The following is a 25726-nucleotide window of genomic DNA, read 5'->3' on the forward strand; positions in this document are numbered from 1 at the left end:
TGTTGTGTCCACATACTTTTGGCTACATAGTGAACTCTTGCTTTTTTTTTTTGCCGACTTCTGGCTGACTGGAGCAGTGATGGGAGACCAGATCTGTCCTCTGCAGCTCAACGATAACAACGCATAACTCATCCTGATGCTTCACGGGCCCCCCCCCAAAAAATAACGAACTCCCCGTTAGCCGACGCGTTCTCCGTCCATCTCCCGTGAGGTAAAATGTCATTCAGGAGCTTCTCTGCCACGCTGACACACAAACACTTCTGCATTTTGCCCCACACTCTAAATGCACTACAGACAGTCAATGGTGGGAAAAAACTGTCTAGGACCCAGACGTTTTTCCCACCATTGACTGCAATGTATTTCCAGGCAGCCTGTGGAGCAAGCCTGTGTGTGTGTGTGTGAGAGAGAGTGTGTGTGTGTGCAGACAGCTTAACTCAGCTGTTGGCTTGGCTCTTGTACTTCTGGGCTTCATGACTCTTGTTTTGGGGCAGGGGGGGATCTAAGCAGCAGACTTGAAGGTTTTGACTACAGTGTGACCTCTGTGACCTCTCCCCTGGAGGGCCCTGCACGCTAACCCGACTTCTCGACCTTTACACTGACCCGTCATCCCCAAAGTCGACCTACTTTCCTGCAAGGATTACATGATGGTGAGTCATGTATGCGAAGATGTTATATATTTCATCTCATATAGAGGAGGGGGAAGTTTATGGGTGTGTGTTTTTTAGGGGGGTGAGGAGGGGGGGGTCACCCCACTTTTTGTGACCCCGAGGGTGTCTTCACAGGTCGTCTATGATCGCCTCGCGCTCTGCATCGACATCCTGTGTGGCTCTTTAGCAGCCGGGCTCATATACAGTACAGTGCTCTGCGCATACATGCAAACATGCACACTCAAGTTAAGCAGCAGTCATGTGGCACACACAGTTGCCATGTGACGGCTTTTCCTTTTACCCCCCTCCACCACCACCACCACCACCACCACCACCTCCACCACCCTCCCCTCCTTTTCTCCTATCTCTCTCGCTCTCTCTCTCTCTCTTTTTGGAGTTATGCTCATTGAGGGATGTCAGTGACTGCCTCATTACTATTATGGGATGCCGTGCACGAGGGGGGAGGAGGGAGGGGGGGGCGTCTCCATGGTAACCCCGGTTGCTAAGGGTGGGGGTGGAGGTGGTGGTGGTGGTGGTGTGCATGCATGGAGGAATGGGGAAGAGACTGTAGGAGGAGAGGGAGGGGTGAGTTGACTATTATGGTCTGTACGTTGCAAGGTAACTATGCAGAGTGGGGGAGGGGTGAGTGAAGTGTGTGTGTGTGTGTGTATATGTGTGTGTATGGAGGAAGAGAGGAGGGGGGGGGGGGGATATTATGGGATGCCTGCCCCCTGATCTCTTTGTGTGTGTGTGCGCGCGCGCGGGGTGTGTGTAGTGTGGTGCGAGGGAGAGAAAGAGGAGACGGCGTCGTGCGCACACGCTGCCACAAAAACACGGAAATATATTTAAATTGTATGTATACCGTTACCTTTACAAACAACAACAACAACAACAAAAAAGAAGCTTTCTCCAAGTATTGATTGATAGACAAAGTGAGGCCGGAGTTATTGTGTTTTTTTTTTTTTTTGGTGGTGTGTGTGTTAGTGGGGGGAAGCTGTGTCAATCAAGTTGTGAGTATCTCAGTTTTTTATTGTTTAATTTACTTGAGGTTGAGATGGTTGTAAGGGGGTGAGATGGCCTCAGATGCCGGGGGTTGTTACACATGGTATTTTACACATGATTTGTATATGAGAGAGAGAAACAGACAGAGCTAGGGCTTCGTTTCTTTACCCTTTTTTTTTACTTCGTCTCAAATCTGAACCTGGCCGCCGGTCAAGCTCGGCGGCGGCGGCGGCTTTAGCACGCATGCTAATGGCACGGAAACTAAAAAACGATAGTGGCAAGATGTCACGGCTTTGAACGGCACAGAGAGGATGTGAGGGTGCTAATCTTTTTTGTGTGTGTGTGTGTGTGAGAGCTGTCCAACTTAAAGTTTATTGTCCATGCTCGGTTGTAGTTTTTTACCGGGTTGCTGTGTTTTGAATGCTCTTTACTGCTAAATATTCACTTCCGTTTTCTTTCTGTTTTTTGTTCTTATTCCCCTTGTCGAAACCTGGCCGGCTGCCCTCCTCTCTCTCTCTCTCTCTGTCTCTGTCTGTCTTCTTTCTACGGACTTGGACCCAACACAAGGCAAAGGACCGGGGGTCATAACTCTGGATTTACCCCCCCTCTTCTTTTTTTTTTTTTTTTTTTTTTTTTACACAAACAAAACAACTTTTTTTTTTTAGTTTAGTTAGCCTGCAACTGTTGGGGGCTAACTAACTAAATTAGAAAAGTTTCACAGCAAAGTACCGCTGCTATGTCTGGAAGCGAGGATGACAGAGATGATTACGGAGCAGCCCCCGACGACCGGTTACTGCACGGTAAGACAAGGCTCGTTTGTTAGCCGTAAACTCGGTCGCAGGCTAGCATGAGCAGATGTTTTTTGACGTTCATATCAATCATGATCCGTTAGCAGCCACGGCTAACTGCCGGGTAGCTACCGTTAGCGGCTACGTTAGCAAAGTCCTCGCGCGGTGCTATTTGAAAAAAAAAAAACCCAACGGTTTTTAATTTTTAAAAAAAACTCAGTTTTACCCCTTTAACTGAAGCCAGAGGTGTGTTTTTTTTTTAGGTTGATAGTTGCATTGTCGTCGACTGACCGGCATGTTCCCGGGGCCTAACGTTAGCCAGCTACCGGTATTTTTTTTTTTTTTTTTACGTGTCGATGACAAGATGGAGGCAGCCAGTTAGCTTGGAAGCTGGCGGATGACGTTAAGAAACGTTCCCCCCTCATCATGCTCGGCGCCTTCGGTTTGAGTGTGTGTAAGAAGAGAAGTAAGAATTAAAAACATTATAAATGTATAAATATATATAACATCTTACCTAGCGGTTTCTTTTAAATGCTAGTTTCTTTTTAAAAAAAGAAGTTCACGCGCCCGGTGTGACCGAACCACGCATTTGTTTACAGTTGGTATTATTCCGACGAGCACGCGACCGAACGTGCACGTTGGAGAGCCGTTGAGAACAAATAGTCCCCACGAGTTAGATTATATTTATACTTCATTCATTACAGCAGCAGAGGAAAGTGTAGCACACACTACAGAATTAGAAATAAGTAGAGTTAGTGGTTTTTGTACTATTGGCTGGATTAAAAAGCATCAAATTGGACTCTGTTCCATCATTTTCTGACAATTTCTACATTAAATGACTCATAAATAGTGTAAATAATCACAGTTGGAGCTCTGTTTGTAACTTTACTTGAGCTGGTTTTAATATACCTGAGTCTATATGCATTTGAAATTAAAGATACGACAGAAAACAAGCTTTAAATCGAATCAATTTGCCTGTTTTTAAGAACAATAGCGTGCATGCAAATGCGAAAATTGAATGATTCTTCCACATTTTTCGGCACAATGTTACGACTTTATGCCATCACTTGTCAGATTTGTAAAAATACTGACACTATTTTATGACCTTATGACAAACAAGCATTTTAAGAGATCAAATTGGACACTGCTCATCACTTTATGACCATTTATAGACTAAAATGATGAATAAATAGTGTAAAGAATCATAGCTGGAGCTCTGTAACTTTACTTAAGCTGGTTTTAAGATACCTGAGCCTATGTGCGTTTGAAATTAAAGATATGACAGAAAACAAGCTTTAAATCAAATTAATTTGCCTGTTTTTAAGAACAATAGCGTGCATGCAAATGCAAAAATCGAATGATTCTTCCACACTTTTCGGCACAATGTTATGACTTTATAGCATCACTTGTCAGATTTGTAAAAATTCTGACACTATTTTATGACTTTATGACAAACAAGCATTTTAAGAGATCAAATTGGACACTGCTCATCACTTTCTGACAATTTATAGATTACAATGATGTATAAATAGTGGAAATAATCACAGCTGTAGCTTGACTTGAGCTGGTTTTAAAGATACCTGAGTCTATATGCATTTAAAATTGAAGATATGACAGAAAACAAGCTTCAATTATCTCATGGCATCAAATCCAATTAATTTGCCTGCTTTTAAGAACAACAGCGTGCATGCAAATGTAGAAACTAAATGATTCTTCCACACTTTTTGGCAGGGTTTATGTCTCTCTGCACAGTGTTATGACTTTATGACCATTTTTAGTTATTGCAGAATAGATATCTTTGGTTTTTGTACTATTTGTTGGATAAAACAAACATTTTAAGAGATCAAATTGGACATTGCTCCTCATTTTCTGATAATTTATAGCTTTAAATGATGAATAAATAGCGGAAATAGCTTGTTTTCTGTTCTTTCTTCACTTTTAAATGCATATAGACTCAAGTATCTTTAAAACCAGCTCAAGTCAAGCTGCAACTGTGATTATTTCCACTATTTATTCATCATTTTAATCTATAAATTGTCAGAAAATGACGAGCAGTGTCCAATTTGATCTCTTAAAATGTTTGTTTTATCCAGCCAATAGTACAAAAACTAAAGATATCTATTCTGCAATAACTAAACTTGGCCCCAAAACTGTCATAAAGTCATAAAATAGTGTCAGTATTTTTACAAATCTGACAAGTGATGCTATAAAGTCATAACATTGTGCAGACAGAGACGTAAACCCTGCCGAAAAGTGTGGAAGAATCATTTAATTTCCACATTTGCGTGCACGCTATTCTTCTTAAAAACAGGCAAATTAATTAGATTAAATGCATATAGACTCTATATATAAATTAAAACCAGCTCAAGTACAGTTACAAATGGAGCTCCAACTATGATTATTTACACTATTTATGAGTCATTTAATCTATAAATTGTCAAGAAAATGCTGAACAGTGTCCAATTTGATGCTTTAAAATGTTTGTTTTATCCAGCCCACAGCAGAAAACCCTCACAGCTTTATCTAAAATGACATAAAAAGAGAGAAAACTGGCTAAAACCTCACAACCGAGAAGTGCTTGTGCTTTAGAAAAAACTGCTCTGTTGCTTCCAGTATAGATTGATTTAATTGTTTCAGCTTCATGAGCTGATTTGCAAATCAGTTTGTAAGCCTTCCACGTGCTGACTGTTCAGATTAAACAGTGTTTACACATCTTTCCTTTTTGTTAATGGCGCTTTTTTGCACAGTTTAGAGGCCACCAGTGAAACCGTACCGGGTCAAAAACTCGAGACTTGAATTGTCTTCTTTAGGTTTCGAGTGTCATGTAACGTCTGCGGGAACTTAAACCTCAAGTATGAGTCCAAGTTGGCCTCGTCTGCCTGAAAAGTATGTTAAGACGGAGATAATAATTTAGTCCTTGAGATGTTTTTGGCTCACCGTGCAGCAGAAAACATTGCCACAGCGTGAACTCTGGGTTTCTTGTAAGAGTGTTTGAATTTACAGCGGCACAGACACGCAGCTCGGTCTCCTTTATATGACCTAAAAAGCTCATCACATTAAGGCGTCTTCCTCACCAGGTGCATTTTAATGGCAGCCTGCCATTTACTTTTTTACCATAGTCAATTACATTAATAGGCTCCGGGTGCCCTATCGCTTCACTGAGGCAGTGCCAAACGCCGGACTGAGGTCGTCTCTGTCACAGGGGCCCGCAAAGGAACTGTGAACTAAATCACGATGACTAATCAGTTGTAAGTGATGGTTTTAACCACTGGAGCAAGACTGATTTGAATCACCCCCCTAAGGGCAGCTCATAAAATGGTGTAGTAACCCAAACCACCATCCTATCCTCACTCAGTCCTGGTTCTCAGGTCTCCTGCTGGTAAACATTGACCACTTTTTTAATATTATTCGACGCCAGGTGAGTGTGGTTGCAGCCTGGCAGGGGTGGAAAGAAGGTTTAATCGTGCAGCTCGAGTTAAAAAAAAGTTGTTCCCCGACCCCCCAAAAAAGCACCCCGATGGTGATAATTAAAAAACGAGCCACATCAATCGATCCTTCTCGTATTCGGTCATGCTCTCAAAAGTGAATCTTTGAATGCAAGATCCTCCCACTTGAGCCGCGACGGCGTGATATTAGTTCTTCTTCAGCAAGAATCTAAACAAACAAAAGCAGAATCACAGACTTGAGCAAAGAGACGCGTGCTGCCACGCGTGTTTTCTTTCCAACCAGACATGCGAGTTTCTGCTGATACGCAACGCTGTCTGTTCAGTAACGTTCTCACTCCTCTGTCGTATCTTCAAACACTGAACGTCTCCTCGTTTTGCAGACGATGAGGAGGAGGAGATCTCGGAGAACGAAACTCCAAAGGTGAAGAAGAAGAAGAAGGCCAAGAAGAGCAGAGAGAGCAAGGGCAGCAAGAGGCGGTCACGGAGAGAGGTAAGGAGTGTGTGAACGTACTGCGGCTACACCCTGAAACGTCGAGATGATGTGTTTTTAAATGGAACAAAACAAGCAAGAAATCCCAGACACTTTTCATTAAGCGTCACACGCCATAAAAAGCATGACCGTCTGCAGACTTTGATAATCGTCTCATGCAGGCGAAACAGCCAATAAAGTGGAATTTGCTGCGTTTCTCAGGCTCTCTTCCTGCATATGGTGAAATTTAATAGACAAAACTCTTTTTCTTCTCGCTCGTGTTTCTTCACTGCGCATATGACATGATTGTTTTTACTTTTAGACACTTCAAACCTGTTTAACCAACTTATTTCTGGCATCTCTTCTCCTTTTACTTTACGTTTTCTGCAGAGTACCTCTGCTTTTAACATTAGAAAGGACAAAATTGATATAAAAGGTCTAACAGCACCGCTCAGTTTTAAATTTCAAGTTGACAGCCACTGAATTTAAACAAATCAATCATCTTTCCCTTAACAACATGTTTTAGTTGAAATCCCATCGTCTTTCAACATTTCGGTTTGCTGACCTCTTTCTTCTCCTCTTCGTTCCAGGAGCTTCCCATCAGCTCCCCGGAGCCCATGGACATGGGCGGGGTGGAGGAGGCCGAGGACGGCATCGCCGTCCAGCGCTCCGACAGCGAGGGCAGCGACTACACTCCGGGACGCAAGAAGAAGAAGAGGGGCAGCAGCGGCAAAGAAAAGAAGAGGAGCGGCGCCGAGCGGAGCTCCTCCAAGAAGAAAGAACCCGAGCCCGAGGAAGACGAGGACGATGACGACGACGACGGCTCGGTGAGGAGAACCAGGCAGTTTCTCAACACGTGCTGTCGAATACGACACGGCATTTACACCACGAACAGAAAGTTTCCCAAACACGCGTCATGTGCTCAATTCATATCAGACGACAGAGATAGAAACGTGACGTGAAGTGTAGATTTATTTTAGATTGAGGTACAGAAAGGGATTCCCCCTCCTGTCAGGTGATTGACATCATGAAATTAAAAAGCAGTTTGGCAAATCTCTCGAGCTCGTAGTCGCCTGAGACGTCAGCATCTTTGCAGGTCGTATCCTCTGTACTTTTAAATTATCAAGCGACAGGCAGTCAGTGTTTCCGATGATTGCACCAGTTCGATTCTGTGTGCAGGAGTAAGACGAATAATATATTCGATAACCGTCCTCGTGTGCTGTACGGTTTTAGATTTTCTGTGTGTTTCGTCTTATTGTTCCTGGTATTTTGCTGCTCGAGCAAGTTTTTGGCTTCAGCTTGTAGATTTTCATAACGTACAGAAATACATGGACACCAGGACGCTTCCTGAATCTCACGGCAGCATTTACAGATAAATAAGCTGCAGTTTAAGTCGTACAAACAAAAGCCGGTTGGGTTCAAATGTTCAACATCTCTGGTCTAGTCTTGATTTCTTCTTTTTTTTTGGAATGGGTGGGATATAACTTTTGTACCGGGCCTCTCTTTGCTCCACGATGAGCACCTATTGACTGTGAACCCGTAATGGAGTCGTCGTGATATGAGCGATGGTTAAACAAAGAGCCGTGTCTGAGGACTCGGAAGCCCAGCGGCCAATAGGGGGCCTTGTACTTAATGATACTTATGCAAGGGGTGGCGTGGGGGTGTGTGTGTGTGTGCGGCCTGGTGTGTAAGGCATATATGCTGTTACCATGGTAACCCTGCCTAGTGCCGCTCTGCACTGCGCTCTTGACCCTTTTTTTTTTTTCTTCTCCTCCTTTTTGGTTAGATAAACACGTTTTAATTCATTGTCAGAGCCGCCCTCGATCCTGTCTGCAGGCCGCTTTGTAAGACGACAAAATGGGAAGCAGCTTTTTTTTTTTGTGTGTGTGTGTGACACACTGGTGCAGGAGGAGGAAGAAGGTGCAGGGTGGCATCATTTTACATCCGAGTGGCTGAAATGACAGCTCACCTGCTGAGTTAAACTTTAGGGAATACAGCTCCGCTCGGTGAGGAATTGGTGTTTTTGGCCAAAATATTTACAGATAGTCACATTTTCATAGAAAAACGTCGGTTTGGGCGGTGGAGTATTAAAATAAGGAAAGGCCTGTTTGATACTGAAATCATGAAGCATCTGTTTTATCCGTTCATTTAATCGTTTAAGGTCATTTTGTGGTTGTAGCTTCCGAATTCTGAGTTTTTTCTTTGTCTCCTGCGACGGTAAACTGAGTATTTCGTGGTTTGGGACTGGAAGTCACACAAAGCGAGCGATCTGGGCTGTGGGAAATTAATGGTGTTTTTTTTTTCTTCCTACTTTTGTTCTGATATTTTAAACAGCAAGACCAGTTCATCAAGAAGATAACTGGCAGATTGATCTATAAAAATGAAATAAGCGTTGGTCGCGTCCCAGCCTTCAGCATGTGTTTGCTTTGAGTGGCGAAGTCACAAATGGAGACACACATGAGCCTGAGACGTTAACATGCTTTGATTGAACAAAATAATTTTAATTAACTACATTTTCTCGCGACTTAAATCAGTTTGTTAACGCGCCAATCAACAAATCAACCGAGCCATTGTGTGTAATTATCTTCCAGCTGCCGTGGCAGGTAAATCCTAATGGACTAATCAAATATTTATCTGTTTGCTGGTTCCTAATTTTAGATTCACTTTAAACCTCATAACAACGCGAATGTGGTTTAGTCGAGACGATTAAATCATTTAAAAAAATCAGAACTCAGCCGTAGCGCGAAGACTTTTATTCCAGACGTAACGTTGAGGGAAAACGATTTAGTTTATTGTAAGCTGAAATAATGGCTGCTGCTGACGTGCAGCAGGGCAAACAAAAGCGTTTTTGTGAAAAGGTGGAAGGTTTTTGTGACGCACGAAGGACGAAACTCTGGGGAAAAAAGGACAGAAAAGAAGAAAGGCCACAGCTGGTCCCGCGTGTTTGTCACTCAGCCGGAGCGTGATCACCCGGCAGGAGCTCCTTACGTTAAATATGTTTGTTGTAAATAATAACGCTCACAAGGACACACAGCGGTCGCCTCGTCTCTTTAACACACATTGAGTTATGGGTGGACCGGCTTTGTACGTAAACCAGGTCCTCCTCCACACTCTGGTTATCTAATCAATTGATCGGATTAGTATCGATAACTCCTCACTCTGCCAGTTAAAGTGGACGTGAGGAAACGAGCTGAGAGATTCTCGTGAAAATACTGGAAGTTACACGGCTGCTGTGTTCATCTCATGACGAAGATGATTTAAAAACCCAAACCCACGAGGACTGGTGTCTGATCCTGCTGCTGGAAGCTGCTAGAAGCTGTCCAGAGTTCCTTTCTTCCCCTCGCCCACTGCATCACGGCAGTGGGAAGATCTAAATTAACCAGACAAATTGTTCCAACGTGTTCTTTATTGTTGAATAGCTTCACCATAGACGTGTCTTTTTTTGGTCTGTCTTAGAAACACGCACACACACACAGCGCTCGCACAAAAAGAGATTTAGACTAAAAGTCGAGATCTTTCCTTCGGTTTTACCTGCTGGGGTGTAAAACCGTGTAAAAGTCTTTTTTGTTAACGTGGCTCATCGTTGTTGTTGTTTCCTGTAGGAGCCGAAGTCGTCGTCCCAGCTGCTTGACGACTGGGGCATGGAGGACATCGACCACATCTTCACCGAGGAAGACTACCGCTCTCTGACCAACTACAAGGCCTTCAGCCAGTTCGTCAGGTAACAGAACTGTTGACATGTCTTAGGTTGTTTGGTGCTCTTTAATGTCGCTCCTGTTACTTTTATAAGGAAGATCAAGCTCTGATTGGTCCTCGCAGAAGCCTACAAACTATATTTAAATTCCTTCCTTCACCTCCAGGCCTCTCATCGCTGCTAAGAACCCCAAGATCGCCGTGTCCAAGATGATGATGGTTCTGGGCGCCAAGTGGCGCGAGTTCAGCACTAACAACCCCCTGAGAGGAGCCGCCGCCGCCAACGCAGCCCTGGCCACCGCCAACGTACCGGCAGCCGTCGACACCATGGTGGCGGAGGTCGCCCCGCCTGCCCCAGCACCGCCGGCCCCGGTAGAGCCTCAGCAGCCACCTCCACCTCCGCTACGCAAGGCCAAGACAAAGGAAGGAAAAGGTACAGCGGGGGAGAGGAGAGTTTGTGGATCTGAGGCCGTTCTCATTGGAATCTGCGCACGACTGACCCTCCACCTTTTCTGTTTTGTGTCGGCAGGTCCCAACGCACGCAAAAAGTCCAAGCCTGCGCCTAAACCACAAGAGAAGAAGAACAATGCTAAGACCAAGAAAGTGGCTCCTCTCAAAATCAAACTGGGAGGCTTCAACAGCAAGCGGAAACGCTCATCGGTGAGAACCATCTCTCATCGCGGTCTCATCCTGCGTGCGCCCACACTTCACTCGTTGTGGTGTGTGTTTTCTTTTTAAAACCAGAAAGTTTGTCTCTCCCGTTTGCACAGAGCGAGGAGGACGAGCCCGACGTGGACAGCGACTTCGAGGACGGCAGCATGAACAGCGTGTCCGTCTCGGAGGGATCCAACAGCCGCAGCAGCCGCAGCAAAAAGAAGGCGTCCAAGAGCAAACCCAAGAAGAAGAAAGGTATGCCTTCACCGTCTGGGTGCACGAGGCCGGGCTTATGTCGCCTCAGCACTTAGAGACAGTTGTTAACTGTAGTAGTTTTTGTGTAATGGCTGCAGATCGCAGGTTAAACAAACGGGGGCGAGCCGCACGCAGGGTACGGCGTTAAAGTCTTAGGAATGCAAAACAACATGAGGAGGTGTAGGCATGCACACACACACACATTAGTCACCGTGTCTGAGTCAGCACCGTTTTGGTATATTTAGAAGGACGACATCTTGGTTGTTGCCCACTGACGCATCTTCAGTAGCTGCTGTCACAAGACAGAGGCAGCGCTTAGGCGACATCACGGACGGATTTATATCTGCGAGTGAACGAGGTCAATGAGCTGAGTGGAAATCACTTCAGCTGCTTTAATGTCTGAGGTGAAAGATTCAGGTTGGTTTTAGAGTCCTGATTAAAGACTGTATGGGAAGTTAAGCAAACATTGAGGAAGTATTAAAGATCAGTTTTACTCACTAAAATGTGCGCGTCTATATTTCGCTGTGAAACCGTCACTTTCAGTGTGTCGGTGTTTTTGAGGAAACGTGTTGTCGAAGGGGAAAAGATGAGTCACCGAGTGGGTTTTCCCACTCGCAGAAAACATAAACACGACAACAAATCACGGCGCACATCGCACATCCTGTGTCTGCATCTGAGAATGTCGCAGGAGGTGACAACTTGTTTCCCCCTTGAAATCAGAAGCAGAGGACGGTGACGGCTATGAGACGGACCACCAGGACTACTGCGAGGTTTGTCAACAGGGTGGAGAGATCATCCTGTGTGACACCTGTCCCAGAGCGTACCACATGGTCTGCCTGGATCCTGATATGGAGAAAGCTCCAGAAGGCACCTGGAGCTGCCCACACTGTGTAAGCAACATAGATTTAACACTTCACTCCTCATCCTTTAAGGAATACTCCACCCTAACATCTTTGAGTATCAAACACAGCAAAAAAAAGAGACCCCTCAACCTCAGCTAGAGTATAAAACATCTAAACATATCCTCCAATTCCAGGAGAAGGAGGGCATCCAGTGGGAGGCGAGAGAGGAGGGCTCAGAAGCCGAGGAGGACAACGGCGAGGTCGGAGAGATGGAGGAGGACGACCACCACATGGAGTTCTGCAGGGTGTGTAAAGACGGAGGAGAGCTGCTGTGCTGCGACTCGTGCCCGTCCTCCTACCACATCCACTGCCTCAACCCGCCGCTGCCGGAGATCCCCAACGGAGAGTGGATCTGCCCCCGCTGCACGGTGAGCCGCCAAAACACTCAGGTGTCCGATCAAATGTTGAGGTCAGACCTGCGTGAGTAGTAACATCTGAGGCGGGACGACCTGCAGCGCCCCGGCCATAGTCCTTCTTGTATGAGTCATTAATCGGGGAGGTCAGCTCGGTTTGACCAAAGAGCTTCATTAAGAGACCGTAACCATGGAAACATGAAGCAGGTTTAATTGCTTTTTACTTTTATCACATCTTAAGTAGCTTTTGACATATTCAGACAGTCCTGGAAATCCTGGAATATCATGGAGTTTTGAGGAATTTTCAGCCGACAAACTTATTTTTGAGTTTATTATTTATTTAAAGAGAAAATGACTTTCTGATAATAGCACAGGCTTCATACAAAGTCTGGAAAATGCCTAATTTAAACAGGAATGTGCTTGAATTCACGCACACTACGTCACTCACATTTCATTCGTAGCTTGAGAAGTCCTCTGTTCGGAAATTAACAAGCAACAAAAGTGCATTTCTAGTAACGCTTTTAGATGTGAGTCTGGAAGTCGAGGTACCTTGAAACGTCCTTGAATTTTACTCTTAAAGTTTGTTAGTGAGAAATCTATAAAGACTTTCTTTATCACTTTTTCTATAAAATGTCCATCCTGCTAAGAAATTTTATAAAGACATTTAAATACATCAGGATTTCCAGCTGAATAGAGAAAATTCTCGTAGTGGAAACGAGGACAAAGTGTTTCTGGTGCTCTGACTTGACTCAGGTTTCTGTGTTTATATTCATAGATGGAAAGAAAAGAGTAAACGCTCTAATGTTCTTCCCTCTTTCCTCCCCTGCAGTGTCCACCCATGAAAGGAAAGGTCCAGAAGATCCTGACGTGGCGGTGGGGCGACGCTCCTGCCCCCACACCAGTCCCGCGCCCTCCGGACCTTCCCGCCGATGCCCCCGATCCCGCCCCGCTGGCAGGGCGGCCAGAGAGGGAGTTCTTCGCCAAGTGGTCCAGCATGTCGTACTGGCACTGCTCCTGGGTCACAGAGCTCCAGGTGTGTGTGCACACATGTAGATTCAGGTCACGTAAGATTTAGGTTACTCATTTCCTGGAGACTAACCCCAACCAAAACCGTAACCGACGACCCAAAAATCAGATTTTCTTTCCACTCCTTCCTGAAAGTCGCCTAAAATCAGAACAAAATAAACTACACGTGACCCCGTTCCTCCTCTGACCTTCCTCTGTCTGTCTCCCCCCCCGCAGCTCGAGCTCCACTGCCAGGTGATGTTCAGAAACTACCAGAGGAAGAACGACATGGACGAGCCGCCGCCCATCGACTTCGGCGAGGGCGAGGAGGACAAGAGCGTGAAGAGGAAGAACAAGAACCCCATGTACGCAGAGCTGGAGGAGAAATACCTCCGCTTCGGGATCAAGATGGAGTGGCTGATGATCCACCGCATCCTCAATCACAGGTCGGCACACACACACACACTGCTTGTAAGACGTTGCCTTGAGAAGATGCATCACTCAAAATGTTTTGTCCTTTCTTTATTTATTCAGCCTTCTTCTTTTACAAGAATAGTCTCTCGAGTTTGACCTTTCCTTTTTTCCCAGGCACTCTTTAGCACAAGTGACTCTTTCTTTTTTTTTTGCAGATAAAGTGCTTCAAACTAGTTTTTGTTACATATTTAACCCATTTTAAGCAACATTTTATTGCTTTTTTTAAGTTACTCTGTCCGGGGAATGGTGCATTTCTTCAACAGAACATGATTTCTAGTGTCAGCTTTTATATAAAACTCTTCATCACGTGCCAAACGTCACGATAACTCGCCTCTTTGCTGCGTTTCTTCAGCGTGGACCGGAAGAACAACGTCCACTACCTGATCAAGTGGCGAGAGCTGGCGTACGACCAGGCGACCTGGGAGGCCGAGGACATGGACGTGCCAGAGTTTGACATCTACAAGGTGCAGTACTGGAACCACAGGTAAGATGCAAACACGGGACGACTTCTTTGTTTGTGTGTGTGTGTGACACAGACACATGCTCTGAGTTTACTAACTGGTGTGTTTGTCTCAGGGAGCTGATGATGGGAGAAGAGGGGAGACCCGGGAAGAAGATCAAGGTGAAAGGAAGAGTGAAGCGGCCCGACAGACCTCCAGAGAACCCCGTGGTCGATGTGAGTCGATGTTTGCAACTTTACCTACTTCAGTTTTTAGTGTTAACCAAAGTTTCCAGCCCAGAACTCTGGATCTCTGGGTTTAAAAGGAGAGTTTCGGTGTCTCGTGAACTGATTTGCAGTTCTTTTAAAATGCGAAATCTCCAGTGACAGTTCACTGGCCAAAAATAGGAAATGATTCATTAACATAATTAATCACACGAGGCGTTTAATGAGTCGACTTTCGCTGCGGATTTTACGGACAGTCTCTGTGCAGATGTGGCCGGGGAGGAAGAACTTAATAAGCCCGATAGTGACCGAGTTTCTCTCCACTTAAACTTATCTTGACCTTTTTGTTTTCTTGCTGATCTCTTTGGATTAAAACCTGAATGAATCTGACCGTTTAAATTTAAGATGTAACAGTTTTCTTTGCTCTCTGCTCACAAACCCGTCCCGTTCTCTTTCCCTCCGCACAGCCGACGATAAAGTTCGAGCGTCAGCCGGAGTACCTGGACAGCACGGGCGGTACGCTGCATCCCTACCAGCTGGAGGGTCTCAACTGGCTGCGGTTCTCCTGGGCTCAGGGCACCGACACCATCCTGGCCGACGAGATGGGTTTGGGAAAGACGGTCCAGACTGCCGTCTTCCTTTACTCTCTCTATAAAGAGGTGGGTGGCTGTGAGATACTGTTTGTAAAGGTGTGTGTTCAGCGCCCTGCTGATGTGCGGTTCAGTCAGTTTGCTGGAGGTCAGCTCACAAAGTTCTTCTTGATCTTTTTTTATTAAATTTAGTTTCATATTTAATTAAAAACTAATTAAAAACCTTTTTTTTTTTTAATGCCACTCTGGCTGAGCAGTGAGTGTCTGAGGCTTCCATCATGTAGCTGTCGTCCCATTGGTCGGGAGCCATCCAGCCATTTTGTATAAGTCAGGTGAAATCTGACGACATTAAGTTTGATCCGAAACGGTGAAACATGCAGACACCCCGTCACGTGTGCGGCTGCTGCCACCTGAAGGTGGGAGGCCAGAATACACTTCCTGCCAGAGCAGCAGGAGATCTAGATGATTCCTCTTCAGAGCACAGATCATAATTTAACTGATTTTTATGAAATGTTTTGTTTTATATACATTTTAAAAAATATAAAGTCAAGTTCAGATACTGAGAATTCATGACCGAGCATCAGTTTTCTGTCTTTTACTGTAAAATAAAGATAAAAAAATTCAGATTTAATGTGAAACTGTCTTGATAATCAATAAACTGTTCAAGGTGTTGAGTGAAAATTATGATTTCCAGGTTTTTAGTCTTCTTCTTTGACCAAAATATCAATTTTCTGAATTTTTTATTTGCCATTTTGACATTTTATAGACTGAAGATTTGATAAATTTAAATTATTCCAGAGGATAATCATCAGATTAATTGTTATTGTTGTACTTGTGGTAAAAATCATGACCTGAAAGTTGATTAAGAAACCTGTAAAACTTTTTTCCCCTACTTAAGACATAAATTAATACATTTTTGGGACTACAAGTTCATTTGGGGCCATCTACATTTTGAAAAATAGGTGTCACTTTGGTCCAAAGCTCTTAATTAGTTGATTTCTGCTCTCCTATGGTCAGTTTGAAACAAATCGAGTTGGTTGCTGACGTTCTGAAATTACTGAGTTTCATAATCGTGGTGCCTTGAGGGTCTGAGTCAGCTGCAAGTTAAAAATTGAGGTCATCAAACTCCCAAAATAATTGAATGAACAGTAATTTGTCTTGTGACAGTGATGCTCGCCCGTACAGGCGTTCTTGCATAATGGCGCATTGTGCAAAACGTCCAAAGTGGACCACTGGGACGTGTTGAACCGACTTTCCTCTCTCCCATCTCCAGGGCCACTCTAAGGGTCCGTTCCTGGTCAGCGCCCCGCTCTCCACCATCATCAACTGGGAGAGAGAGTTCGAGATGTGGGCCCCCGACATGTACGTGGTGACCTACGTCGGAGACAAAGACAGCAGAGCCGTCATCAGAGAGAACGAGTTCTCCTTCGAGGACAACGCCATCCGAGGAGGGAAGAAGGCCTCCAGGATGAAGGTGAGAGGAGGCGGAGCTGGAAGCGTTATACAAATATAGATCCAGGTGAATCGAGTAGAATTGGGTAGAAACTCTTTAACTTGTTTTGTGTTGATTTCCTCCAACAGAAAGACTCGTCGATCAAGTTCCACGTCCTGCTGACCTCCTACGAGCTGATCACCATCGACATGGCCATCCTGGGCTCTATAGATTGGGCCTGTCTGGTGGTGGACGAGGCCCACAGACTGAAAAACAACCAGTCCAAGGTACAGACTTACATTAAGGACAAGGACACAATATGTCTTTCTACAGTTATCTCGTAAACAGCTGGAATAAAACACTCAGCTGTTACTGAAGTTCAACCGAAGCTGAAGCACGATGTCGACATGTTCTTCTTTGTTTCCCCCTTGCTGTAGTTTTTCCGGGTGTTGAACAACTACCCTCTGCAGCACAAGCTGCTGCTGACCGGAACGCCTCTGCAGAACAACCTGGAGGAGCTTTTCCATCTGCTCAACTTCCTCACACCTGAGAGATTCAGGTAGGCCCCGCACAGCAGCTGGATCCCTTCACGTGAAGTCTCTAAATCATGATAAAAGCCAAAGAATCTGCAGGATTAGTAACATCCCTGTGACTTTGCAGGTGTGCGGCGAACTCCTTTTGTTCTCTGCCGGCAGCTTTAAAGAAAGATTTGAAAACCTTTCACACAATTTTACAATACAAGAGGAAGTGCACATCGGCCATGACTCACAGGCTGTACTCTGAGCAAATCTGGCACTGCGGCGCAAACGTTTGTTTCCATTTATTTGAGTGAGGGTAGTGAGTTTGGACTGCGAAAAAACAACAGTGAGCTGCAGCAGAGCTGAACCAGACTTAACTTTTGTAAAAAACACAGACCGCTGTCATCCTGCGGCCGCCGATCAGATTATCAGACCAGGCAAACCGTTCACAGTCGGCCTAAAATGTCTCTGAAACTCTGGACTGGACTAAACTCTGATACTCTACCTGTTGTGTGTCTTCTGGCTTTGTTTATTTCATGTACTCAGCTTCTAAATCTGGCTCACAAACAGAGACACAAAGAAGTTTAATTGGGTTTATGTCCGTTTGTGTGAGAAAGCGAGAGCAGTGGTTGAGCGACAAAACAGTGAATGAGAGTGAGAGAGCGCCTCATAAATGTATTTTCTGATTGTTTCATAGCAGTTTGCACGTTTGTTCCTTTTCAAATTGTTCCCTCTAAAAACTTTACTTGGTCTGGAGGGTTAAAATATCCAGTGTTTTAAAGAAAAGAAGCAAATATTAGAATAAAATCCACAAAAACAAACGTAGTTTTGTGTGTTTCTATCCTGTTTTATCCTCTCACGACTTCTCAGATTTGTATTTTAGCTGTTCTCCCAATGAGGAATCGCTAATTTAAAAGCATCACTTGCACTGTTTAGTCTTCAAATGTCAGGAAACTGTTGTGTTTCTAAAGTGGAGGTGGTTTAATGTTGATGAGTAATGTCTTTTCGTTTTTTAAAATCGCAGCAGGAGTCGAGTGTAGTTCACATCTGCCGAGGATATTATGCAAAACAAAAAACAGCAGCCGGCGCCTACAGTTGCTATCTGCAGGCAGAATCTCCCCTGACACTAACTCACCTGTCTGTGTCGGCCTCTCTGTTCGCAGTAAACTGGAGATCTTCCTGGAGGAGTTCGCCGACATCGCGAAGGAGGACCAGATCAAGAAGCTGCACGACATGCTGGGTCCGCACATGCTCAGGAGGCTGAAGGCCGACGTCTTCAAACACATGCCCTCAAAGACGGAGCTCATCGTCAGAGTGGAGCTCAGCCCCATGCAGAAGTGAGTCAGGAGGAGAGAACAGAAGTTCACGATGCCCGAGGATGAGGATTTTTTTTAAAAAGAAAAGGGTTAATGTGTGAATCATCTGTTTGCAGGAAGTACTACAAATTTATCCTGACGAAAAACTTTGAGGCTCTGAACACCAAAGGAGGAGGAAACCAGGTGTCTCTGCTCAACGTCGTCATGGACCTCAAGAAATGCTGCAACCACCCCTACCTCTTCCCCGCGGCTGCTATTGTAAGACCCAAACATCAGTTCCTTTATTTTATTTTAGTTTAGTTTAGACTTCAGAAGATTTTTCATCTCCGAGTTTACAAAACCTAAAAGTCTGAATGTTCGCTCCAAACAGGAAGCTCCAAAGATGCCCAACGGGATGTACGACGGCAGTGCTCTCACAAAGGCTGCTGGGAAACTGCTGTTACTGCAGAAGATGATGAGGAAGCTGAAGGACGGAGGACACAGAGTGCTCATCTTCTCTCAGGTAAGAGACCAGAGAGAGAGACGGCCTGACTCGTAAAGCTGAGCTTTAAAAAAAACAAGCAAACAAACCGTCTCCTCCCGTGTTTCGCTGCAGATGACCAAGATGTTGGACTTGCTCGAGGACTTCCTGGAGAACGAGGGCTACAAGTACGAGAGGATCGACGGCGGGATCACTGGAGGGATGAGACAGGAAGCCATCGATCGCTTCAACGGTGAGACTCGAGAGCATCTTCAGTGTTCATCTTCCATCTTTTGACTTCTCTCTTGATTTTATATGTGGCTCCATTCTCTCCCCTCAGCTCCCGGCGCTCAGCAATTTGCCTTCCTGCTGTCAACGAGGGCCGGAGGTCTGGGTATCAACCTGGCCACCGCCGACACCGTCATCATCTACGACTCTGACTGGAACCCCCACAACGACATCCAGGTACAGCACGATGACTGCTGCTCCATTTCAGCGATGAAGTGTAGCTTTAAGTTCTAGAAACACCTTCTACAGTCAGCACGTTGAAAAGTTCAGTAGATGTTATGAAGGTCTGATTTCAAGTGTTTCTAACTTCTCTTCCTCGGCGTCCAGGCCTTCAGCAGAGCTCATCGTATCGGTCAGAACAAGAAGGTGATGATCTACCGCTTCGTCACCAAGGCCTCAGTGGAGGAGAGGATTACTCAGGTAAAAACCAAACGATGTCGCCTGTTGCTAAACACTTTAAATCTTGCAGCAAAACTAATCTTCTCTCCACCTCTCTGCAGGTTGCCAAGAAAAAGATGATGCTGACTCACCTGGTGGTCCGACCTGGTCTCGGATCCAAGACGGGCTCCATGTCCAAACAGGAACTGGACGACATCCTCAAGTTTGGAACAGAGCAGCTCTTCAAGGATGAGGGAGAAGGTAGGAAGGAGTTGAAACGATGCAGAGCCTCAGCGGGACGGAGTTACAGAGGGTTTTTCTTTTTTTTTAACAAGACGTGTGTTTTCAGGTGAGAGAGGAGGAGGAGGCAAGGAGGAGGACAGCAGCATCATTCACTACGACGACAAAGCCATCGACCGTCTGCTGGACAGGAACCAGGACGCCACAGACGACACGGAGCTGCAGAGCATGAACGAGTACCTGAGCTCCTTCAAGGTGGCTCAGTACGTGGTCAAAGACGAGGAGGAGGAGGTGAGTGCACGGGAAGATGTTCTGTTTTATGTGTGTGACCCTTCATAAGTTCCTAAACTTTAAAACACTCCCCCTGTTTCTCCATCTTTTCCCTCAGGAGGAGGAGGTGCAGCGTGAGATCATCAAGCAGGAGGAGAGCGTCGACCCGGACTACTGGGAGAAACTGCTGCGTCACCATTACGAGCAGCAGCAGGAGGATCTGGCCCGAAACCTGGGCAAAGGCAAACGTATCCGCAAGCAGGTCAACTACAACGACGGTTCTCAAGAAGACAGAGGTAAGAACAGAGGTAATCTTCGCTGTTTGATCCACACTAACACTTAGGAGATGATTTTTAGAAACCTTCAAACTACGCTACAGCATTTCACACATGGAAACATTTCAAATAAACAGTCAGGCCGGTCGAACTCCTCCACAGTCAGCCTGAAATATCGCTAAAATAGATCTAGGTGGAGTTCATGGACGAAACTATGAAGCTCTCCAAGTTGTGCCCTGGTTTATTTCACGTATTCAGCTTCTAGATCTTTGTCTGGCTCACAGTCTGTGCTGCAAAATATTGATCTTATTTGGTTTTTGAGACACAGCTGTGGTCGAGCGACATACACGGTGAATAAGGGTAAAGTCGTTTCAAAAGCAACCCTGTGGTGAGTGGCCACAGATTTGGACTAAACACGGCCTAATGCCACAAGCACAGACAGAAATAAGAGATAGTTAAAGCCAGGCTTACTTTCTCTACTTCACACAGTTACCGTGTGAAGCGGATGTGGGGAGGGGGGTTTCCGTAGATAGTCAACCATGCAACCAACGGGCCCTTAGAGAGCTTCATGGGAATCGTTTTTATAGTCAGAGTTTCCTGTCGAAAGTTTTATGAACAGTTTTCTGTTTTTTCTCCCAAAAGCCGATTGGCAGGACGACCAGTCCGACGGCCAATCGGATTACTCTGTGGCGTCCGAGGAGGGAGACGAGGACTTTGACGAGCGATCAGAAGGTGAGAACGGTTTGAATGAAATAGATTTTTTAGCCGTTTGTTTGGGTATCGTGTTCCTGAATGCATCACAGTGACAGCTGTAACCAAAGTTAAACAATGTGTGTAGCTACAGGATAAAATTAGGGAAACCTAATTGTGCCTCACATGCTCCGGAGTCATAAAACACCTCAGTAAACAGCAAATAAAACAGTCAAAGACACAGAACACGGCTAATAAAACTGAAGATATGCGTGATGCAGCTCACCTGCCTCCATGTCTGATTACCTGTGTAATCACCACATCTGTTTCCTGTCTGCAGCCAACTCCCGCAGGCCGAACAGGAAGGGCCTGAGGAACGACAAAGACAAACCGCTGCCCCCCCTGCTGGCCAGGGTGGGAGGCAACATCGAGGTGAGCAGCTCAGCTTATCCCTTTTTTTTTTTTTTATCGACTGCTCTGCGTGAGTCAAAACTTATTATCGAGTTTTCCCTCTGTAAACGATGCCCGATGTTCTCTGTTTTCCAGGTGTTGGGTTTCAACTCTCGGCAGAGGAAGGCCTTCCTGAACGCAGTGATGCGTTACGGGATGCCTCCCCAAGATGCCTTCACCACCCAGTGGCTGGTCCGAGACCTGCGAGGGAAATCTGAGAAAGAGTTCAAGTAAGAAACGCCACAACAGAACATCCATCATTGAAGCGATATTTTTATTTTCGTACGTCATCATCAACCCTTCGCTCTCTCTCTCCTCCTCTCAGGGCCTATGTCTCTCTGTTTATGCGTCACCTCTGCGAGCCTGGAGCCGACGGAGCCGAGACCTTTGCTGACGGCGTCCCCAGAGAAGGGTTGTCGCGGCAACACGTCCTCACCCGTATCGGCGTCATGTCTCTTATTCGCAAGAAGGTAAAGTAAATTTCCATTAACCAGTTAATAACTATTTATTTGGCAGTTATTTTAGTTATTCAGTCACGCTGACTGCGTGCTCGTCTTTTGTGTTTTCCAGGTTCAGGAGTTCGAGCATGTGAACGGTCAGTGGTCGATGCCCTGGATGGCCGAGCTGGAGGAGAGCAAGAAAGCCGCGGCTCAGCCGGACTCGCCCGGAAAAACCCCGTCCACCGGCACGCCCGCCGACACACAACCCAACACACCCGCTCCAGGTAACGTCACACACAAACACACTCTCCTCAGGTTTTAATGCACTGCACAAACTTTACAAGAACACTAAAACAACATGATAAATGCGTGTTTGTCTTTGCAGTTGACGACTCAAAGAGTGACGAGGCGGCGAAGGATCCAGAGAAGGAGGTGAAGAAAGAGGGCGAGGCCGAGAAGAACGGCAAGGAGCCGGCAAAGGTTGACGACGAGGTAAAGACACGATGTGTTTGAGTGCCCCGAATAATAAAAGCAGGATCTTTTGGACTCTTAAATGTGCTGATTTTATTCGAGATGAGTCACGTGAGTTCACTTTCCCTCCAGGTGATCGCCATCCCGGACGACGACGAGAAGAGTCCGGCGGCCGAGCAGGAGAGCAAGAAGAACGGCGAGGAGCCGATGGAGACGGACAAGCCGAGCAACGGAGAGGCGGAGAGCGTCAAAGAGAAGGAAGGAGAGAAGGAAGGGGAGAAGGAGAAGGAGGGAGAGAGCGAGAAGAAGAGTCCAGAGGCAGGAGAGGACGCCAAGTCGCCTTCGGAGGCCAAGATGGAGGGGTCGGAGGTCAAATCTGAGGACCCTGAGGTCAAAGGTAAAGTTCAAGTTCATCAGCTTTCTCATCACAGCTCACAGCACTGCACCGATCTTTAAATCCATGGTCCATCCTTCAGATGTGATGTGTAAAGATCTGTAACGGAAGCAGGATGATTTACAGTTTTGTTTTGTTTTACAGCCGAAGAAAAGAAAGAAGAAAAGATGGACACCACTCCTCCTGGTGACGAAAAGAAAGGTACCAAACCCAGAACCCCCTGCAGCAGCGTCAGTACACTAGAGGTTTATTCCCGTTTCTTAATACCCTGTTGTTAAACGCGTCTCCTTTCACCTCCGGCTGCAGATCTGAAGGAGGAGAAGGAGGCCCAGAAGCCAGAGGAGGCGACCAAACTGCAGAACGGAGACAGCAGCAAAGAGAGCGGAGCCTCAGCCGCCGCCGCCGCCGCCACTCCCACAGCTCTTGAGGAGAAGAAGAAGACCAAGACCAGATTCATGTTCAACATCGCTGACGGAGGATTCACAGGTACACACACACACACACACACACACACACAAACAAATTTAAAGGTGTTATTAATTAATATTAATCAACGTCTATCTTCTCTCTCAGAGCTTCACTCTTTATGGCAGAACGAGGAACGCGCCGCCACCGTCACCAAGAAAACCAACGAGATCTGGCACCGTCGTCACGACTACTGGCTGCTAGCCGGCATCATCCAGTATCCTTTTTCACATCTGTGATTGGCTCGCTGCTCTCGCTGGGCGGGGTTTTGTGATTTTGAAGTCGGTCTTTTGTCCACTGTCAGTCGTTGTTCCCCTTGACCGAGGCTCCCTCAAGACACGGTTACGCTCGCTGGCAGGACATCCAGAACGACGTGAAGTTCGCCATCCTCAACGAGCCTTTCAAAGGAGAGATGAACCGAGGGAACTTCCTGGAAATCAAGAACAAGTTTCTGGCCCGGAGGTTTAAGGTACGGATGTGAAAGTCTGTCACGGTTGGAGTGACAGATGTGAAACGTGACGGCATGTTTCTGCTCCGTGTACGCTGAACCTGACCCTCACTCTCCTCCTCCCTCCCTCTCCTCCAGCTGTTGGAGCAGGCGCTGGTGATCGAGGAGCAGCTCCGTCGCGCCGCCTACCTCAACATGTCAGAGGACCCCTCCCACCCCTCCATGGCGCTCAACACCCGCTTCAGCGAGGTGGAGTGTCTGGCCGAGTCCCACCAGCACCTCAGCAAGGAGTCCATGTCCGGGAACAAACCGGCCAACGCCGTCCTGCACAAAGGTGAGACCGAACAAACGAACCGTGTCATGGCTGATTTAAAAACAAACCATAAATCTGTCCTGAGGACAAACAAACGTCACAGCGAGCCAGAGATTATATTGTTCCTTATCTCTTTCTCTCTCTCTTTGTCTCTCAGTGCTGAAGCAGTTGGAGGAGCTGCTGAGTGACATGAAGGCGGATGTCACCCGCCTCCCGGCAACTATTGCCCGGATACCGCCGGTTGCCGTGCGACTCCAGATGTCCGAGAGGAACATCCTGAGCCGGCTGGCGAGCCGAGGACCTGAGACACAAACACAGGCACAGACACAACAGGTACAGACACAGAGGTGTACCTGAAACACGTGAAAGGTTTGAATCATGATAAAACAAAAACAAAACAAAATCTGTAAATCGCTTGCAAGAACATTTTGGAGAAATCAGGAGTGAAACTGGTGAATGAACTCAGCTCAGATAACATTTAATCTGTTTTTTTAATTTGTCTTTTTTGTTGTATTTTACGAAAGCGCGTTGCATTCACTGGACACCTTATCTTTTCTCGTAATTACGAGATCTTTTCTAGTGCCCGACTACATCGGTTTGTACGGTAAAGCTAAATGTTCATCAAAACGAGCCATCCAGTAGTCTTTACTAGGACTTTTCATAATTTCTGGGAATTTTTATGAGGAATATTAATCATTAACTTCAATATGATACAGTACTGCGGTAACGCTATCTACACTTTAAAATCTAGTGCCCAACTACATCGGTTTGTACGGTAAAGCGTGTGAGCAGCTTCATGGTGCCTTCAGGTGCACCTCGGAAACTCAGAAATCAAATAATCTCTTTTCTAAGATACATGTGCAGATTTAGAAAAGTCAATAAATAAACAAATTTTTCAAGTGAATGCAATATGCTTCCGTAGTATTTATAGATAAATTATTAAGTTGATCGCGGTTCCTTCAGAGTATCTGCAAGAACATTTGATTTCCAAACAGATCAGTCAAAGTTTGTTTTAGGAAACGTATCAGGAGGCGAGCGAGTTAACGTCTAATGAAGGACCGCCGTCTGTTTAGTTATCGTGAGAATTAATATTTTTGTACTTTAATGAGATGAATATCGCAGAAACAAATCTTCTCCTGGTTGCTCGTAGAAACACGCGTTGCGTGAAATGAGACTGACGTTGCTCTTTTCCGTTTCCCTCCCTCAGATGTCGCAGCAGTAGACTGAATTTCTGCTCTTTACCTCGAAAACCACCCCCTGCCTCACCTCGACATTCCTGATTGGTGCACAGCAGAATAACGGACAGCGCGCTCAAGCTTGAAGCCACGCCCAGTTCACTCCCCACCACCTCCTCCTCCTCCACCCCCCCACTCCCCCAAAAACAGACTTTACAGAGTTTTTCTGGAGGATCCAATCCCCTTCCTGACACTCAAGTTTGAGGCTGTGGACAGAAAAGCTATTTTATTTTTATTTTTTTTTTCCCTCCTTTTTTTCAATTTCTGTATTAATATTATTGATATAATGTTATTATGATGGTTTTTTGGGACCTAAATAAAAAAATGTAATAAAGAATTTTGTTTGTGGTCAGTTGGAGGGAGGAGAGGAAGTTCACACTGAACTCCGCGATGTCTACACACTCCGTGTTTATCGCCTGTTTCGTGGCCACCGTAGTTTCGCCTTCACGCTTGTAACTAGAGGGCGAGTGTAGGAGGCTGCAGTCAGCAACTACACCACTAGATGTCACTAAATCCTGCACGCTGATCCTTTTAAATTAAATTTTGTTGTTCAACGTGGATCGAAGACTTCAAGCCTTGATAAACTGTAAAGTGAAATCTTTGTCTGATTCGAAAGCAGCAGTGATTTTTAGCTTTCTCCGAACCCATCGGCTGTTGTCTGACGATGATTTAGGCTTTTGGGGGCAAGAACCAATGTTACG

The 25726-nt window shown here is 45.8% G+C and overlaps 2 protein-coding genes across 10 annotated transcripts in view; one reads left to right on the plus strand and one right to left on the minus strand.

The window, feature by feature from the left end:
• Positions 1-3052, minus strand: part of LOC104935007 (gamma-enolase) — a 57170-nt gene extending 54118 nt beyond the window's left edge. For both annotated transcript variants that reach the window (XM_027286516.1, XM_027286514.1), the window contains exon 1: positions 2952-3052. The gene's annotated coding sequence lies outside the window, so the exon portion shown is untranslated. The remainder of the gene's footprint in view (positions 1-2951) is intronic.
• LOC104935016 (chromodomain-helicase-DNA-binding protein 4) lies at positions 1357-25362 on the plus strand. Of its 8 annotated transcripts, none has more exons than XM_019254012.2 (41): positions 1357-1499; positions 2217-2449; positions 6264-6373; positions 6943-7179; positions 9955-10073; positions 10213-10478; positions 10575-10705; positions 10816-10954; positions 11675-11844; positions 11991-12224; positions 13039-13242; positions 13452-13660; positions 14041-14172; positions 14265-14364; positions 14820-15011; positions 16216-16416; positions 16524-16661; positions 16812-16933; positions 18056-18229; positions 18325-18466; positions 18579-18710; positions 18804-18921; positions 19009-19133; positions 19284-19376; positions 19457-19595; positions 19684-19865; positions 19963-20152; positions 20762-20851; positions 21150-21241; positions 21356-21489; positions 21585-21729; positions 21830-21983; positions 22085-22191; positions 22303-22567; positions 22709-22765; positions 22871-23050; positions 23138-23246; positions 23366-23498; positions 23616-23811; positions 23948-24123; positions 24998-25362. In XM_019254012.2, the coding sequence occupies exons 2-41, from the start codon at positions 2386-2388 to the stop codon at positions 25010-25012; spliced, it is 5916 nt and encodes a 1971-aa protein (XP_019109557.1). In that variant the 5' UTR covers positions 1357-1499; positions 2217-2385; the 3' UTR covers positions 25013-25362. The 8 variants fall into 8 exon arrangements, with proteins under 8 accessions (XP_019109557.1, XP_019109580.1, XP_019109577.1 ...); XM_019254035.2 differs by having other exon boundaries at positions 19963-20140; XM_019254032.2 differs by having other exon boundaries at positions 11678-11844.
• The last annotated feature ends 364 nt before the right edge of the window (positions 25363-25726 follow it).

This window comes from Larimichthys crocea, chromosome XIII (assembly GCF_000972845.2).
Source record: "Larimichthys crocea isolate SSNF chromosome XIII, L_crocea_2.0, whole genome shotgun sequence".
NCBI lineage: Eukaryota > Metazoa > Chordata > Actinopteri > Sciaenidae > Larimichthys > Larimichthys crocea.